The sequence below is a fragment of the Tyto alba genome, unplaced genomic scaffold, assembly GCF_018691265.1.
Source record: "Tyto alba isolate M040663 unplaced genomic scaffold, T.alba_DEE_v4.0 Super-Scaffold_26, whole genome shotgun sequence".
Taxonomy (NCBI): Eukaryota; Metazoa; Chordata; class Aves; order Strigiformes; family Tytonidae; genus Tyto; species Tyto alba.
Window position 1 is genome coordinate 16,310,208 of NW_024881300.1, and position 18,071 is coordinate 16,328,278.

An 18,071-nucleotide genomic window follows, 5' to 3' on the forward strand; every position below is an offset into this window, starting at 1 on the left:
CAGATATATCTTATTCCATATCTCAAAGGGAGAGGCATCACTCCCTGCCATCAGATAGGTGCCAGTGTGAGGAACAGTCCTGACTATGTATTGCAATCTTTTACAGAGCAATTGTGAAGTCCATGATAGCAAACCTGAAGGGATCTGGGTAAAACTGGTTTTGACAGGAGCTGGTATTTGACCCAATACAGTCTGAAAATAAGTTAGAATGACACTGTCCTATTTATAAAACAACTTACCATACTTAGACCACAAGCTGTTCCTTCCGCTGCTGGCATGAACTTTGTCTCACACCTATGACCCACTTTGTGACACCAGAGAGATTTGCATATATCCTGAAAAGAAAAAATGCTCACTATAGTATTCATAATTCCCACTGTTCCCTGGTGTTTAGAAATAGTAACAAATGATACATGGTTTTGCTACCTTAAAAGCCATATAAATAAAACCTTTTCTGAATTTAGAAAATCCAGGGTTTAAGATTCATAGCACAGCCATATCCTGTATATTGCCTTCTTGTTTATGCACCATTTCAGTATATATTTTTCAAAACTATTTTGAGTGCGAGACTATAATAGAACAAAAACAGTGTTAAAAAGGTCAAGGCTAGAATTTCATCCAGTCTACAGGGACTGTAACACTCCGAAGAGACTAGATTTTCTAAAACACGGGAGATATCTGGAAATAGTCTCTTCACAGTGCTGTTTACTCTCTCTTCTTTATTAGTTGTAGAAGAAACACAGCTGCCATCACCTGATGCACGTGGTTAGTATAAAATAAATCTAAATACTCCAGGATAATAACAGGAGTAAAAGAAATTGCAATACTTCTTTTCAGAATGAGCACTCCAGATTATTTAATAAAAATTCTTCTCTGAAGAGATCAGCAAGGAGTGTGCAGCCACTAAAATAATGGGTTAATCTAAATTAATCCTTCATCATGAAGTCGAGTACCAGTTACATTTTTATTGTTCTAAAATGACCCCATAGATCTTTTCCAGACTTTGCTGTCAATGCATAATAGTAAAACAAAACACAGGAAACTTGTTGTTACCCCACATCCACACCCCATGCAAGTTTTGATCAAAACTCTACTGGCTGCTCATTTCCCTTAGCACAGTAGGCAAGGGCTCATGGGTCTTATGTATTCAACTGCACTCCTTATGACTCCTGGAAAAACACATTGCCTTCTGAAACTCCCCTGGCATTGTGATATTTCTCAGAAGAGGCCAGCACCTTCAAAGCAAATTTCCAAGCAAGATAAGGTGGTGAAATAGCCCAGGCCTCTGAAGAACACTGTATTACTTGTACTTATTTAGTGTACTGCACTTCTCTAATGCAATTTTAGATTTTCAAAAGTATATCAATAGATACCTTTACAAAGCTGAGGTTGCACAGTTTTGCTTTCATTCCAAATTGCCATTTGCACTGGGTATCAGCATCATAGATCTGCCCTGGCAGTTTGTCAGGGTATTTATACTGTCCTGTTTGCTTAGGTTCATCAATCAGGCAGGCAGCTTGAGCTGTACTATAATGAGAATGTATATTAATCATGACTATGATCTTTATATAAAAATATTTTAATTTGCTACAGACCAGCAAAAACACGTAATATGGTATACAGAACCTGTAACTAGCTTTACAGGCATGCACTGAACTAAGAATATCTGCTTGCAGGAGCCAAAAGATCTTGACATCTTGTTGGTAGCCTGACCTGCAAAGTTCTAAGGAAGCAGGAATTTCGAGGCTTTGGGACTGTTGTGACAACAAGAAAGAATGCCATGAAATTATCTTCCTCCTTTTATTCCTGTGTAACCAAGAGCAAGGTGATCTAGTCTGCTTATTTTCCATACATGGATTCTCAAAATCAGGAACCAACAGAACCAACAGGCACACTGTCTCATTTCAGCATTTGCTTTGTGTGGACTAACAAACAGAAGGCTGCTGCATCTTGTGTACTTTGGGTTGGCTGTGTCCAACTTAAGATCAAAGGTACCCTATGGTTTACTTTTTTCCCTTGTATATGCTTGAGAACCCATGTATACTCAAAATCACTCTATGCTGGATTTACCTTCTAAGTTTAAGTCTCTTGGAACATATTGTATGTTGGAGGGCTTATGTGACTTTTTAGTTTGCAATTTGCTTGTATACTCAGCATATGTTGCATCATTGCAGCAATAAAAAAAAAAAAAAAAAAAAAAAAAAGGCACAAGAACTCTGTCAGCTTTCCTGGCTGCTACTCTAACTTGGAATTCAAGGATCAGATCCACAGAACTATCTAGGTGTTTGATTCTCACTCTAAGTAATTAACAATTAAAATGCCTGTATTGGATCTGGGTCTTAGTATTGCCTACACAATTTTTAGTAATCATGTATAGTCTACCCATGTACAACAAACAAAATAAAAGGAAAGTTGTACAGGAAGGGACTGCAATTCTGATGACATTAAGCACAGACCGAAAAACAGTTCCTTTAAAACTACCACTGAGTAATGCCAACATGCTGGAGAAATAATTGGCATCTTTCTCTTTTTCCTTCTTTTTCTCCCAGAAACAGTATATGAAAAATGTAAAATGTCCTTACTCATGACATGAGCTAGATCAAGAGAGAAACTCCAGTGAGAAAGGCCACTAACGTTAATTTACATTTTGTAATGACTTTGGTACCACTGTGTCTGCCCTCTTTTGTGTTCACTGCCTACTAATTCTCTAATAAACCTAGCTGCTGACAGGAATTCCTGGGAAAGAATGATATGCCAGTCATTACTGCAGGATATTCATGGAGGGTGAAATTAATTCTTTTGAAACGAGGTAGGACAAAACCACTTATATGCTATACCACCTATATGCTTCATAAGTCCAAGTGTGTGGGCTCAAACAGTACATTGGTTTAAGCACATTATAGAAGAGGTGAATTTCACACTTAAGTAATTTTTATGTCTGTTCAAGAATTCAAGCCCAGTTACTAGAGATACATTCCCTGGCACCAGCCCAGATTTACATCTGACCTACCTGAGAAATTTGTTGAGATACTGCCTGCTGCACACAGACCAAGAAAACACTCCATTGTTTCCTGTGAGTGTGGGAGACATAATATTACCCTCAGCTTTTCTACAAGGATTTCCTTCTCCATCATGAATCATACCAAAGCTGAAAAGAGAAGCAGGCATGAGAGTGAAAATCTAGATTAATCAGAAGCAAGACAAGATCTGGGGCAGAAGAAACACCTTCTGGGTAACAGCTCTATGCTTGACCTCCATAGGGAATATGGAATTCATCCCTTTCATTCCAAAGAGATGAAAACATGCACCATACAAGTGACGATTAGTATGAAACAAGCTCCAATTACTAGCATTCAAATTTTATTATCAACATACACTTGTCTGATGAGGAAAAGATAGTCAGGTGTCAAGACGACCCATAATGGAGATGCACAGGAGCTCTGCACTGTGAGCTCATGACAAGACACTGGCACATAAGTACCAGAGCTGCAGACTCTGTCAGTTTTACAGTTTAACCATTTCTTTTTTCTGAAGGAGAAATGTTTTGTGGTGAGATGGATGGAAGTAGAGGATCTTATTTTGAGTCACACTCGTACTTGCCTATAAATCTATCAGTTTAAAACGTGCATGCAGTCTGAGCCTTTCTTTGCCTAGTGATAATGCTTCTTAAAATAAATGGCATAGAGATCAGAATCCAGGGAAACTGATATTTACAGCTGTTATACAGCTGTAAGAATACAACATAACTGTCCTTCTGATAGGAGGGAAGAACCACATAACTGCATTCAATCTGTGGCAAAACAAGTGGGACTGAATCAATAGAATACAAGGTATGGATATAAAAAATACAATTCTTTTTCTAATTTTGGCCACTAACTTGCTATATTATCTCAGGAAAATCACTTTCTTTTCCTTGCCTTTGTTATACACTGTCATTTACTTTGTCTAGACTGTAACCTCCTCAGTGGGAATACTGCCTCTAACTGGGTGCTTTGCTCAGTCTGCAGCATCATGAGGCCCTGCTTTCACTGGGAGAGGTGTTAGGATAATACAAAGAACAATAAGTAGTAATAAAAACTACATTAAAAATGATAAATTATGTGGGGCTTATGGATATTATAAAGCTAATTTTCAGGTTTTTTCCTTTCACTGCTTTATATTTACTCACTGTATGGGACATCTGTGAATTTCAATGTGTTTTGAATAGAAATTTCATAATCTGTTACTTCAGCGTTGTAGTACTTTGGTGACTTTATGAATGTAATCTGTGCACATGCAGGGAATATCTAATTTACTGGACTCGATCCTCTACTGTTATAAATCATTGCAGGCTCATCAGAGTTACTGCATATGTTGCCACCAGCTGAGGCTCCAAACTTGCTAAAATATATGGCTCTTTCTATAAATGAACAAAAAAGTCCCAACTGAGCTAGTATTTTAGAATCCTTTATAAAATACTAACTTTGTTCACATGCATTGCGGCCAAAGAATCCACAGTTTATATACCCACTGACACAATGGGTTCTGAATTCTCGAAGGAAATATTAAACGTTCAGGTAAAAACACAAACTACTTAAATCCATAAAAATGTCTAACAATTGAAGGTACTCAGTGGATCACAGAGTGTGATCTCTACAGTATACAATATTCTCCTACTATGAAATCCTTAGGTTAATATATTCACAGTGGACCTCAGCACCTCCAAGGCTGTCACGGTTCTTTCTTCTTCCAGGAATCTCTGTATCAGAGACCAAATTCTGTTGTCTTATATACTAGGTAGTCTCAGGAACACAAATACGAACAAATGATAACAAAGACATTTTGTATCTGGCGCAGAATTTTTCCGGGAGATAAAATGCATTTTATAAGACAGGAGTAGGAAAGTATACCAAAGAAAGACTGAATAATATGAGAATCAAAGGCAGTGGTGAAAAAAAAAAAACAAAACACAAACATTAAAAATTTTCCAAGCATAATCTCTCAAAGCAAATAATCAAATAAACTGGAAGGAAGGGAATGAAGAGACTAAAGGGGATAAATCTTGAAAAATAAGATATGGGCCTGATTCTCTCCAAATCCTGATCGAAGGGCATTAAAAATGTACTGAGGTCAGTGAAATTGCATTAGTGTGACGGAGGATCAAACAATATATATTTTACATATTTGGTCCCATTGAAAGCGTTGGCACAATTCCCACAGGCTTCACTGGTAGCTGGATTATTCTTTAATTCCTTGTTTCCCTTCAGATGTACAGAAACCTGTGAAAGGGTCACTCATCTAGACATTAGGTCATAGTATATACTGTAGAGCATATTTGTACAATGAAAACTAAATAGCCCTGATTCAGTCATGCAGAATCAGAAGGATTCATGCCTTGACGAAACAGCAGAATACAGTACCACTGCTTTTCAAAGATACTCTGTGCAGTAACGTTGCTGCACAAAATAAAGACGCTGTGCTCGTGTTTTATCTGAGCCCTGATTTCAGGTCTGTAGAACATAAAGAAACTACTCTTCTGTACTGCCAGTGGTTAGCCAGGCCTAAGCTATGTTAAAACTGAAAATCAAAACCATGCAAAAAGTTGTGAAAAAAGTAATTCAAAATTATTTGGGAAGAACACAGGAGAGCAAAGCCTAATCATCTTCTTTAGATTTAATTCAACAATACAGAGAATAGCTGAAGCTCCATGGAAGATTATTACTGATTTTGTTTGAGAGACAGCAGGTTCTTTGGAAATTTACTGTCTTATTACCATAGAAATTAAAAGAAAATCCAATGGATATAGATACAGAAAGGCAGAAACCACCACAAAGGTTGGTTTTAGCCACACATTAAATAGGTAGAGAGAACAAAGACAGGCAAGTTGAATGGATTGAATGGCTCCCAGATCCTATGAAACACCAGGTCTTCTTGGAAAGGGACCTCTAAGAGACTCTGAGATCACTTGTCCATCCAGTAAGCTGCAGTGTCCTTTCTCTTTTTGGATCAACCATAGTGATACTAGAAGCAGTTTGTCTACCAGAACATGGTAGCAGTGTGGGAAGCTTGTACATTATTGCTGTCAACTTTTAATTTTTGTTCTGGTTATCACCTGGAATATCTAAAATGTCAAAAAATAAAAATAGAAGGAAAGCACCCTAGGCATCTGATTCACCATTTCTAGGATACATCTCAGAGTGAGGAGTCTTGACTCTGTCCTAAAACTGCCTATAGCTTCCTGTCAAATTAGAAATAATTGTGAGGTACCTGTATCAGAATAAGGTCCCTACACCTATGGCAGCAAAATCAATCAAAATCCCACAGTCATTATTTTTATGACTGTTGAAGAGATGATATTTAATAAGGCCAATGCATTAGCTGGATGCTCTATATATTCTAATCATTACATAGCTCTCTATAATTGATCCATATTTAACTGATTTATATTGACTGGTGCTATGTTTCCATTCACTTGCATGTTTTTTTATAGAAGGTGCATGTAAGACTCACAAACTTACTTGTGTCCAGACTCATGAGCAATTGTAAAAGCCAGTCCAAGGCCTGTATCTTCATTGATGGTGCAGCTACGGTATTTGCTGCACATGCCACTGATAGGTGCAAATCCTGAAGGAAGGAAGCAGTAGAATAGCTTGTTCCTCTACAGAATTCCAAATACATATATCATCTGCATTGGTCCTAATAAGTCAGTCTAATGTGGTGCACGAAGATGGTTGTCTGCTTCATTAGGTGTATCATGGAGGAATTACAGCAGACTTTTATTTGACAATAAGGAGATTCCTGTATAAGAAGTATAAATCAAACCTAACCTCCCAAAATATACTTTACTTTTAAAGATTACTCTTTCCCCAACTCACATCTTTACTGCTCCCAAATTAGGGAGGAATCCCATTCAAAAAGGGAAGTAGTCACAAAAAGAAAAAAAAATACATCAGAATGGCTCAGAAATATTCTCAAAATCAAAAATATTCCTTGAAGAGATGACAATCCAAAAGGATGTCTTCAGATGGATTATTTTGCCTTTTTTTCTGAGGCAATGATACCAGTAATAGTCTTTTTTCTTCTAGGTACCTCAAAGTCAAATATGTAAAAATAACACTGTTCTTTCCTCCTCAAGAAGGATAACCTTATGTGAAAAAATGGAATTCTTTTATTTTAAAGTATTTCAGTCACTATGAATGAAGATGCTGCTGTTGACACCCACGAGTTTATCAGAATGTGTTTTCATTTCATACCTAAAGTATCACAGGGCTCATTTTTCCAAGAGCAGATATCAAAACCCGTAAGCAAGATGGCATGGTCATGGCGCTTTCCATTCTTCCCAACCAGAGCAGACTGCCATTGACAAAAGCTGTTCAGTGACTGGTCCGCATGGTGGTTAATCAGCAATCCACCCTGTGGATATTTCACAGACAGAAATAAGGTGCTTCCATCGGTACTTGAGAAAGATGATTGAAAGAACAGGAGTTGGTTAGGGAAAGGGGAATTACTTTTTCATATCTGTTCTACATAGATTTATATATTCCCATGTTAACCACCTGTGATGACCTATTCAGTTAATGAGTTAACCTACTACAATTGTAAAATAAAACTGCACCTCCACCCAGATGCACGGATATTGTCAAATTGTTGGAATTGCAGTGTACAAATATACTTGATTCCTGATCGAGCTGAACACTAAACCATTTTTAGTCTTGTGATTAAAATGTTTAGAGATTTCTGTGGAGGAAAAGTATTATTCAAGTAGATCAACCCATCTCAAATTTCTTTTCATCAAAAGAGATTTTGTTTTGTCTCAGCACCCTTGCCAGGAGAATTGGCTTCACTCTCATCTTTTGTTATACGCTATCTTCTGTCAAGGACTTCTGACTCCTTCCCCCCTTCTGATCACCACATCCCGGAAAGCCCAGTTCAAAATCTATTTATTTACTAGTTTAAATACTTCTTAAGTAGATTTCTCATTCCAGCCATTTCTCTTAAAGAAAATGCTGGAAATGGTTAAGTTTTATTTTTTCAGTGTTTCTAATGAAGCTTTATATGAAATTAAGATTTTAGTATCAAAAACCAAGAAGCAGTGAAATGCAGAAAGTGATTTTGGAGGTTTTTGTGATTTTAATCTTATTCTCATGCTTTATGTCTTAAGAAACCTCTACTGAAAGTTCATGTACATAACATGGGAACACCCACTGTCCCCTGTGAACAGTAGCAAATGAATTATACCACACAAAAATTCTGACACAACTTACAGGCTCTTGTTCCAAAAGAAGAAGGCTCACAACAATAATGTTTATATCACTTCCAATTGTTCCATCTTTAAACAGACTAGAGACCTGTAACAATGATTGAAGAGGAAATATCATCGACATGTATAATACTTTTTTTTAATAGACTAAACATCTGTATTGAGTTATTGCATTGGGCTTGTATATCTTGTAGGATTAATTCAAAAGATCTTAACCCAGAATAATTATGCCCCAAACCATTACACTTATTCAAAAAACTTGAAAACTTTCTATTGATTTCAATGGGCTTTGTTCTGCCCTTGGCCTTCTGGATCAAGTGTAATCAAGTCCAAAGTTCAAGTCCAAGTTTTGTAGTACAAAACTAAAGAGCAAAGCCACAAAGGAAAACATATTTCTAGTTAAATTATATTATTTTTCCCAAAATAAATTTTTGTTTTCTCAAATTTTTGCTTCAAGGAGAAATATCAAAGCTTCATGATGCAAAATTAAATTAAAGTTTCCATTTCAGAGTATCTGCCTTTTTTGTACTACACAAGAAGTATTTTAAAATGTAACTTTTTAAATATTTCCCTTTTTTTTTTTTTTCTTTTTACCCTACAGTACTCTTTCCAGAGTTTTGATAATCCAGGGATGCATTTTTAAAGGCCTTTTTGACATAAGTAATATAATAGATGAGTCTTGAAGAAAGGCTTGTGTAAGGTGCTCCTGATATTTTTAGTATCACTATTTGTCTATTGAAAGATCCTATTCTGACGAACAATATTCCACAGGGAAAACATACTTCAGTTACACTACACCTTACCATATTCATAACTGTTAAGATGTACGTTGTTACGTTTTCCTTGCCATGTTTCTCCAACATTTTTTTATCTGCCACAACAAGGGTTTCAACATTTAGACTTCCATTTTTCTGAATTTTAGCAGATGACCTTTTGAACCTTGCAGAAGTCCCATATTCATCTGAACGAATGTATATCTCTTCTGTGGGTGGCTTAGGTGCATCTAAAAGGAAATAAAACTCAGTTTTGGCAAGGGTTCAGATCACCCATGTACAGTTTCATCAGAAAATGAAGTATCACAGGTTTAGAGCCTTAGATTATTTTTACAGCATGTGATTTAATACTTATGGATAAGTCCTTGTATATTTATCAAAAAAGACCTGATTCATTCCTGAGGGAAGGATGGCTACAGAGAGAGAAGAAAATGGGAGAACCACATTCATATGCAATAAGCAGTTTAAAATAAGGAATTAATCTAATAAAATGGTAGCATCTGCGGCAAAAAATACACACAGCATTTTCAACAGAATATCTACATTTTTCCTGTCCTTTTGATAACTTTCTGAGGTGTTTGGCATGTGCTACTTACATAGCAGTTGGTAAAAAAGTCCTTTCCACAACAGATGTCCACTGTCAGTACAGAAAGCAAACACACCACAAGTAAAATTCCTGCCAGCCTGCTATTGTGATTGACATTAGCCTTCTATGCAAATTTGCCACTGAGATTATTCCTGCTGGGAACATATTTATTTAGTATAGGGAAATGTCAGGCAACAGCAAGGAGGGCCTGACAACAGGATATGCACATCCAGCCCGCACAGCCCAATGCCAGGTGCACTTTTTCCCTCTGTGCTTGTGTAGTAGCATGGTCAATGGCAGTTAGAGAATGGTGTCTGCTCCATTTCTTCAGAGATCCAGAAAACAGGAAAATAAATCTATGTCCTACATCCTATAGTGCTCCTGTTATTCATGGCTTCTTTTGCAAAAACCTACACTGCCTTTGCATAGAGAATTAACTCAAAGGCCACTTTAACATATTATTTGGATAAGCATAGGATTTGACACAGGATGTAACATGAAACAAGTGAGGGAGCCTCAGGTAATTAAAAAATCTTGCGTGTGCCTCATCAGAAAGTTATTCCAATGACAGAGCTGAAACAGACACTACTTCCTTCCATGCCAAAGCGGGAAATCAGGAATACCACAGGAAGCACAACAGTTGTCTGCTTTCAAGAACCAAGCCACTCTGAACTGTATTTAACATTGCAAGTGGCTGTGCTAGTAAGATTTAAAAATGTAACACTCATTATAAACAATTGTCCTTTATAAGTTCAAAGAACCTTTCTCTTCTGGAAGCACATCAAGACATGAAGACATGCCTCACCCAAGAGTGAAGTGTTCAGTTCAAGGAACATCAGTTTCCATGTACTATTTTGAAGGCAATACAACTTCAAGGCATTTGACTCATAAATCCATATGCAGTGGAGTTTTGCTCTTGAATTAACTTCACTGCTACTAATAAAACCTACGCAGCAGCAATGTTTCAAGCATGATTTACTAACTCCAGCCCAGTTAAATCTCACGATCTAAAAACATTTAGATTGTGAAGAAGAGTTTGAAAGATGATTAGATGGCTTCTCTAGTGCTTACAGATTGCTACCATATGAAATTTTAAAAGATGGTGAGTGGGACAAGCTACTTCTATGACTAACAGCAGCAGTGTGCTCTTCCCTCTTACTGTTCAGCAAGTTTGGATTCATTCTTAGGTTAGGATAAATTAACCTTAACTAAGCAATGTTAATAGCAGAGGACTGCCTTCCGTAAGACGTAATTCTCAATGCCTTTGTTCATTCAAGCTGAAATTTTCTATTCTAGGTGATCAGACTGGATTTTGCTGAAAATTTCAAATGGATATGACTCCAGATCTCAGAACAAGACCAAGAAAGTAACGTAAGAAAAAAAAAAAAAAAAAAAAAAAAAAAAAGGAAAAATTTAAAAAACGTCCCAAATACTCATAGAAGGGGTGTTGCCCTTACTGGGTTGATGTTTTCTTCTACATCCTATATTTGCCTCTACTCAATTAAACAATAACATGTGATTTTATTTGTAGGACTGCATTCATTCAGTGAACATGAGATTGACTTGTTCTGTAGAATAATCAAGGCTGAGTATGGAAATAGGTTGTTATTTTTTAGAATTCCTCTTTTATCTCAGAAGGTTACATATATGTACTGCATGAAGTTAAAGACTGCAGGATGTGAAAAGAAAGAGTTTCCTTGTTAAGGTAATTAAATGCAATCTTGCCTAATCGGATCCTAACAGTTCATCCAACACCAAGTTCCTAAGCAATAACGGGTAAATCACTTATACTAAACTCATCACAGTTGGATGCTAATTGCAAGTTCTTAATTTAATATAAACCCAGCTTGAATATGCAACTAAGAACTCATAGCTGTAACTGAAGTTATTGAATATATAGCTACACATATATAATTACAGGAGCATATATTCTGATAAGTATTTTAAAGAAAAACTCAGTTTATCAATTTGGTACCCAGAAGCAATGGATATTTTTGACCTCTCCTGTGTCTGTGAGTCCCATGTATAAGGCAGGAACAATGATAATACCTTCTCACATCCCAGGAGGCTATGAAAATACAGTGTTCAAAATGCACTCATTTATTATAGAGTAAGCACTGTGCAAAAGCTCAAGAGGACACGAGTAATTCTGAATTTGGATAAGCAGTCACAGGGGGTACAGAAAATAAGGCGCAAGACCACAGTGGACAACGTAAATAAAATAAATGACTCTAGAGCAGATGAGCTAACAGCACCATTACCCTCTGCTCTGAAGCAGGCAGCATGAAAACCAGACAGGAGGGAAAGGGAGCATGTAATTAGGTAGTTTTGAACTGCATCAGATTGCAAATGTTTACAGGTTGAATCATAGGCTTATGCATTTGGCATTTGAGGTCTAGCTTTCAAATCTAGGGAGAAGGACTTTTGAAGAAGCAGTCAATTTTTAATAAGCAGTTTTCAGGACTCAGACAGACTTCTATATCACACATCCACCTTTTCCACTACCTCCTTTCTCATTCCTTCCCTTCTATTTGTTTTCTGTTTCCTCCATAGATGCCTTTTGGAAAAGGAACTTATCATTTTCTCAGAACTCAAATAGGAAGTTGGAAGAATATAACTGGACTGAGACAATGTTTTCAATATTGTGTGCAGTCCTGGAGACCCTCATTAAGAATCTCAACTCAGAAGCAGATCAGCTTTCAAAAAGAATCAACTGAATGCTGTAAATACAGATATAGGGTCCAAGGGGGCTCTAAAATGTTCTGCAATTTGAGGGCCTAATGAAGGACTCAGAATAGACCTTGGCAGGATAATATATTCCAATATGTTTTTAAGAGGTGGCTCCAAAATCTTACTTAAACAATTTACATGGGAGGTTCTTCTTGCAGATCTCAGTTGCTGAAAATTTCATTATTATATAATGGTGAGTTCTGAAAGATACATTCTCTATCCTCTCAGAAATTAATGATTTGGAAGAATTTTTCTCCATCTTCAAGCCTGATTAGTTATATATCCCCAAACTAACAGAGAGCAGTTCAGGGACTTGGCATCCATCAACGTGCAGAATTGCTTGCTGAAAACTATGTCAATGTCAAAAAATTAGGCACGGGATCTTAGGTAGAGAATGAGACAACTAAACAGTGACTCTGATGGCTTAATAAAATGGATTATGACATCAATTTAAATAAACAACCAAGTTTCTCATATCTATTTCAATTAGTAATGTATACTTTAAAATTACTATGTTTCCATCAACAAGGTAACTGAACCACACCTCAGGATCACCATACTGTCTCTAAGAGCCACTACCTCAAGCAAGGAGAGAAAGTTTCCTTACATACATTTCTTGCGACGTCCACAAAAATGTTGCTTTTGAAACCTTCCATGGTGGTAACCATTCGCTTGAGCATGATACTTGTGGGAAGTGTGAATTCTGTGATGACCAAAAGAAAAGTATTTGGGATTGGACTCTACTGTGTACCGGTGCACCTTCTCTTCTGCAGTTCGTTTATATAATACATGAGGATGGTGTCCAGCAGGTGATGTGTAGTTGTGCTCTTGTGCTAGCTGCTGAGGTAATGGAGATATAAGGAACTCGATCTTCCGTGTCCTTATCAAACCTGACTAAAAAAAGAAACAGCACCACAAATCAGAGAAAAGACTGTCAAGGTTTACAGCTGGAACATGCTAGCTCTCAAAGTGATCTCCCTTCAAGGCCTAGACAGATTGAAATGTGCTCCTCTAAATTAGATTTACTCAAAATATAATCTAGATAGTCTTCCCAATTAAACTATGCCTTGTTTCACTTTGGAGGTTTCACATTTGGTAACACACAAAACAAGAATGTTGTGGGACTGGCAGCATATCACCTTCACACAGTACCATGGATAATTTCACATGCAATATTAATACATTCTTCACAATACAGATTTGCTTGTATGCATGTTTGTGTACAGGATATATAGTCTTGCATAAAAGAAAATGCTTTTGGAAAATGCAACTTCTAGTAAACACATACATTAGTAAAACAAAATATTTGAATTAAGATTCAGGTTTTCTCCAGAACAAGGTACTACCAGATGGGAATCCCAGAGTTAAGGTTACTCTGAGTAGAAACGTAAGCACGTTAGAGTGCAGCAGCACAAAGTGGAAGCATCTGAACATTTTAGTACTACCACTCAGTAATCAACTCCCTGCAATTTAATCATCATAAAAGCAATTTAAAATTTATGCCCTCCTACAAGACAAAACTGATCAGTGAAAGCAAGTATCTGATTGTTTTCCTCCCTGAAAGACAGAATTAAGTATGGGAAAACTACGCTGTAGTTTTCACATAGTATCTGTGCATAAAACTGCACATGTGATGAAGTGTTTCCAGGATCAGGGCCAGGGAAATGTGGGTGGCACTGAGGAAGTATTTCCATGCAGCTCATTAATCAGTTATGATTTTATTTCATTTCTTGGTTTTGTAAAACATGTTGTAATAAACACTCCTTTTTACCCAGTCAAAAACCAAGAAGTTGTTTCATCAGGTAATTCTACTACATTATATACGTAATACTAGATACAGATTTTTGTCTTGGATCAGGGAGGTTCTATCATGTTCCAACACCCTCCTGCCAAAATTGACATCCCACGAGAACTACATATCTCTTATGCTTCAGAAAAATATGTGCAGACAAACAAATGTCAATTGCAAACCATCTTGACCGACATCTTAAGTCCTCCCAGATTGTGATTCCATCTCCTTCCTCAGAAAGTATTCTTTGAAAATGCACATATTAGACATGTATCACCTATTCCCTTCTGAAAAGGATGCTTTTATTTAGCCTAATCTCTTAGGACCAGAATTCCAAGGGTATCAGAAGGAGAATAGCTTGAATGCATAATGTAAGCATTGTATGTATTAAGGATTTTGTGGAATTTTCTGCACTTTCAGAACTGTTTCCCATGAGGAAAACTCAACAGAAAATGAAAAGCAACTGAAAATAGAAAGTTTCATATGAAATCTTCACAGCTCTAATTGTTTACTAAGCTAATGCTAAAACTGACTCTAAGTCTATTCCAGCTAAAAAGATTTATCAGAGATACACAGGTCCTCAACAGTCATACGCTATGCCCTTTTCAAGGAAATTCACTTCTGTCATTCCAAATCAAAGGTAGCTTCACAGTACTCCCCAGTATAAGCATTTTTGATGAGGGCTCACTAATAGCTTGTAAAATTATACTGTGATCTTAATTGTGACAATGGAAGAGATGCCATATTATGAACTGGAAGGATCTAATTGCCTCCTGAAAAATAATACAAAAACATAGACAATATTCTGATTAACTATTTGCCCCCATTCCTTTCTTCAACATGAATTCATAATTATGTATCTCAGCCTATATCTACTTAACATTCTAAATGAAGGTTAAAATTGTCTCTGTCAATAAGAGACAGGCTTTAAATAATTGACAAGAATTTAACTTGCATGCTGACTGCAATAAGTTGGCATATTTCAAATGTCAGATCACATTTGGTCATGACAAAGTACTTTCCTGTAGGGAAGAAGACTAATATTTTAATCCTTATGATGTGTGTCATCACACAATTTAGAAGTGGTTCTGAGAAGCAATCTTTATCTTCTAGAGCGCACTGATCATTGGGCACTGCTAAATGATTCTCTTTTTTTAGCTGGAAAACAGAAATGTAGTGAATCTGGTTTTTATTTCCCCATTTTAAAGGTTTCCACATCTGAAATTATTCCTGTAGGATTCATTTTGTAAGTGATTCAAACCATATGGAACAAAGGGTTTTCTACATTTTCCTGTAAGAAACTGTCCCTGATGTACACCAAGTTTCAGCCCCAAATGTAATTTCTATATTTAACATTATAAGGGTGGATTGAGAATTCTGGGGGCGGGGATGGGGGGAAAGCGAACTCAATTCTGGGCCCTGCACTGCATGTATATTGCTGTGCCTTTACATAGCCTGTAGCTGACTGAGTGCCTTACAAATGTATTCACTTTTTTTTTTTTTTCCCCACCAGAAATGATCCTAAATCTCCAGGAACACTACTTTTCTTTGGGTTTTACAGCAGACACATCCTCCAGATTAAAAAATGTCGTGTGAGTGAAAGATACCTTCTTTTTGATAACATCTAGTTTTATGAAGTCAAGAAGAAAAGGGAAGTGCCACAGAGAGGTCTGGACACTCATTCAGTCACAGACCATTTTCCATTTCTTCCAGGTATGGGATGGTTTCAAGGATTCATATTAAAATAATCTCTTTGGTAATTCCAAAGTAATGCTGAGAATGCTGACCGGGCTTCTGACAGAGATGCAGTCTTCTAGATCACTGCAAAGGGGGAAACTGGGCAGTATCTGCCAGATACTTTTTTTGTATGTTCTTGAATGTTAGCCTTAGGTAGAGCAAAGTAGCCTATAGCTATGGTCATATTGGCTGGAAAATATGCCAGCTGAGAAATGCCAGAGCACAGAGTCAGGATACCAGCACAGAATCATCTTTTCTAACTCTACACTGCCAAGGAATTCCAGTGTCTTGAAAGCCAGATTTTGGTTAGTCTGTACTCCTGTGCAGTGCAAGTGTTGAAAGAAAAAAAGTGTTTCTGGGAATTTTTTCGACAAATATACGAAACATCTCTCTAATTTGAGTTAGATGCAATATGTTTATCCAGCTCAAATACTTCAGAAGATGAACAAATACTGTCAGCATAGCTTTAAGTATACATGTGACTTTCCTTGAATCAGAACTCAAAGATACCTTTCTATTAACTGATGGGTTCGGGACCTAACAAGGAAAAGGTCAGATAGGTCAAAACTCCGTTTTTTGTTTCAGATTCTCTTCAATTATAACACCATGAGAAGAAGCAGGATGACAAAATCTAACATTCTTACGAAGTCTAGACAACCCAGCATGAAAAAGACCAGGGACTCCTGTCTATTCCCTCCCTCTCCCACTGTGACTATCACTAATAATAGCAGTAATTGTGAGAACATGGTGGGAAGGAAAACCCAAGAGATTGCTCAGTTGGAATTCACTGTTCTCTTGTTCTTCCCTCACAACGCATATTTGCTATCCTTCTGTAAGGGATATTCCATGCCATTGGAAAGTAAACGGAAAGACACACGTTGATCTGTGTGGTTAGCAAATAATTCTGAATCAATAAATTAGAGGAACTTGCAGTTTCTTTGCAGAAAAGTTGAGAAAAGATGAGAAGGCAACATTCCTCCCACTCGTTATTTGTTACGAAATATTTGCTTAGCTCTGGGCTAAAGGAATTTTCAGATCCAATATATCTTTGTGGAATTCCTCAGTATCAGGATGTTATCACCAAGGTAAGGCACTTGTTCTGTTTTCTTGGTGTGTTTCAAAAGGAGGAAACATCTCAAAATGAAATTTGGACAAGGGAAATTATAATAAAATATCTGTTTTGCATTTTTCTTAATTGAAGTTAGATTATAAACTGAAAAATATGAATTTTTTTAAGCCACTGAAACATCATCTTAGCTGTACAAAATCAGGTAGATCTTCCACTGACTTTAGACCCACACAGACTATTTTGGAGAGTCACATGCTAACATATCTCTTTCTAACAGGTCTCACTGACCTCTTACTGGAACAGCAGAAAGGTTGCTCCCATTTGACTCCCCTGTGTTCTTTGACTCTAAGTGAAGCCTTTGACAGTTTATTAGTCTGTAAACCTAATTCATTTTGAGGTTTCAGCATCTCTAAAAAACAGACCCTCCATAAAAAACACAGCAGTGACAGTGAGTGAAGGATTTTCAGAACTTATAGCTTGCCTATAAGTTAACAAAGCTAAGTTCTGAGATAGTAGACAAACCCTTGCCTCATGACTGTGGGTTTTCTATTTGCATATAAGGCACTTTCATTACATGCTAATTAAAATAATGGCAGCAGCTTGGCCACATGCATATTAAAGTTAGAGGATTTTCATAAACCAGATGCAAATAATGAGGTAAGAACCATAATGAAACTGAGCATTAAAATATATGAATAAATGAACTGCAATGTCTCTGCTAAACATAACTACTTAATACTGACGCAAAGTTAAATTAGAGTTTGTATGAAGACAAGAATATCTCAACCAAATAAAGTGCTAAAAAGTTTGCATGTGTTGTCTAAGGAATGCTACATTCAGTGTTATGAGCATGTGCATAACATTAGGTGTTAAAAAAACACTGTGTCTTAACGGAAAGCAGCTAAAACAATGGCCGAAGAAATCAAGGAAGCCTATACCATTAAATGGGTGTGCATGTACTCAAAGTGAAAAATCTCTCAAAAGGAAGAGTTAAATGTCATTTCACACCCATTAAAATAGTTCCAAATATTCATGCAAAGTTTTGAAAGACTTGACAAAAAGCCAGTTGAAATCAGCATAAAGCTTTCCACAGACTTCAGTGGACATTGATCTATAACTTCTGTTATTTCCTAACAGTCCAGCTCCTA

At 36.8% G+C, this 18,071-nt stretch overlaps 1 protein-coding gene across 3 annotated transcripts in view; it reads right to left on the minus strand.

Annotated features, from left to right (window-relative positions):
* The window catches only part of ADAMTS18 (ADAM metallopeptidase with thrombospondin type 1 motif 18), a 79,373-nt gene that overhangs the window by 37,340 nt on the left and 23,962 nt on the right, over nucleotides 1-18,071 (minus strand). For 2 of the 3 annotated variants that reach the window (XM_032990706.2, XM_032990707.2), the window contains exons 4-11: nucleotides 12,940-13,222; nucleotides 9,043-9,242; nucleotides 8,244-8,327; nucleotides 7,233-7,392; nucleotides 6,498-6,603; nucleotides 3,011-3,148; nucleotides 1,374-1,527; nucleotides 240-335 (exon numbers count right to left, since the gene is read on the minus strand). In XM_032990706.2, the coding sequence (XP_032846597.1) occupies nucleotides 240-335; nucleotides 1,374-1,527; nucleotides 3,011-3,148; nucleotides 6,498-6,603; nucleotides 7,233-7,392; nucleotides 8,244-8,327; nucleotides 9,043-9,242; nucleotides 12,940-13,222 (1,221 nt within the window). Of the gene's footprint in view, nucleotides 1-239; nucleotides 336-1,373; nucleotides 1,528-3,010; nucleotides 3,149-6,497; nucleotides 6,604-7,232; nucleotides 7,393-8,243; nucleotides 8,328-9,042; nucleotides 9,243-12,935; nucleotides 13,223-18,071 lie in introns of those variants that run through there. The other variant, XM_032990708.2, reaches the window with a different exon arrangement.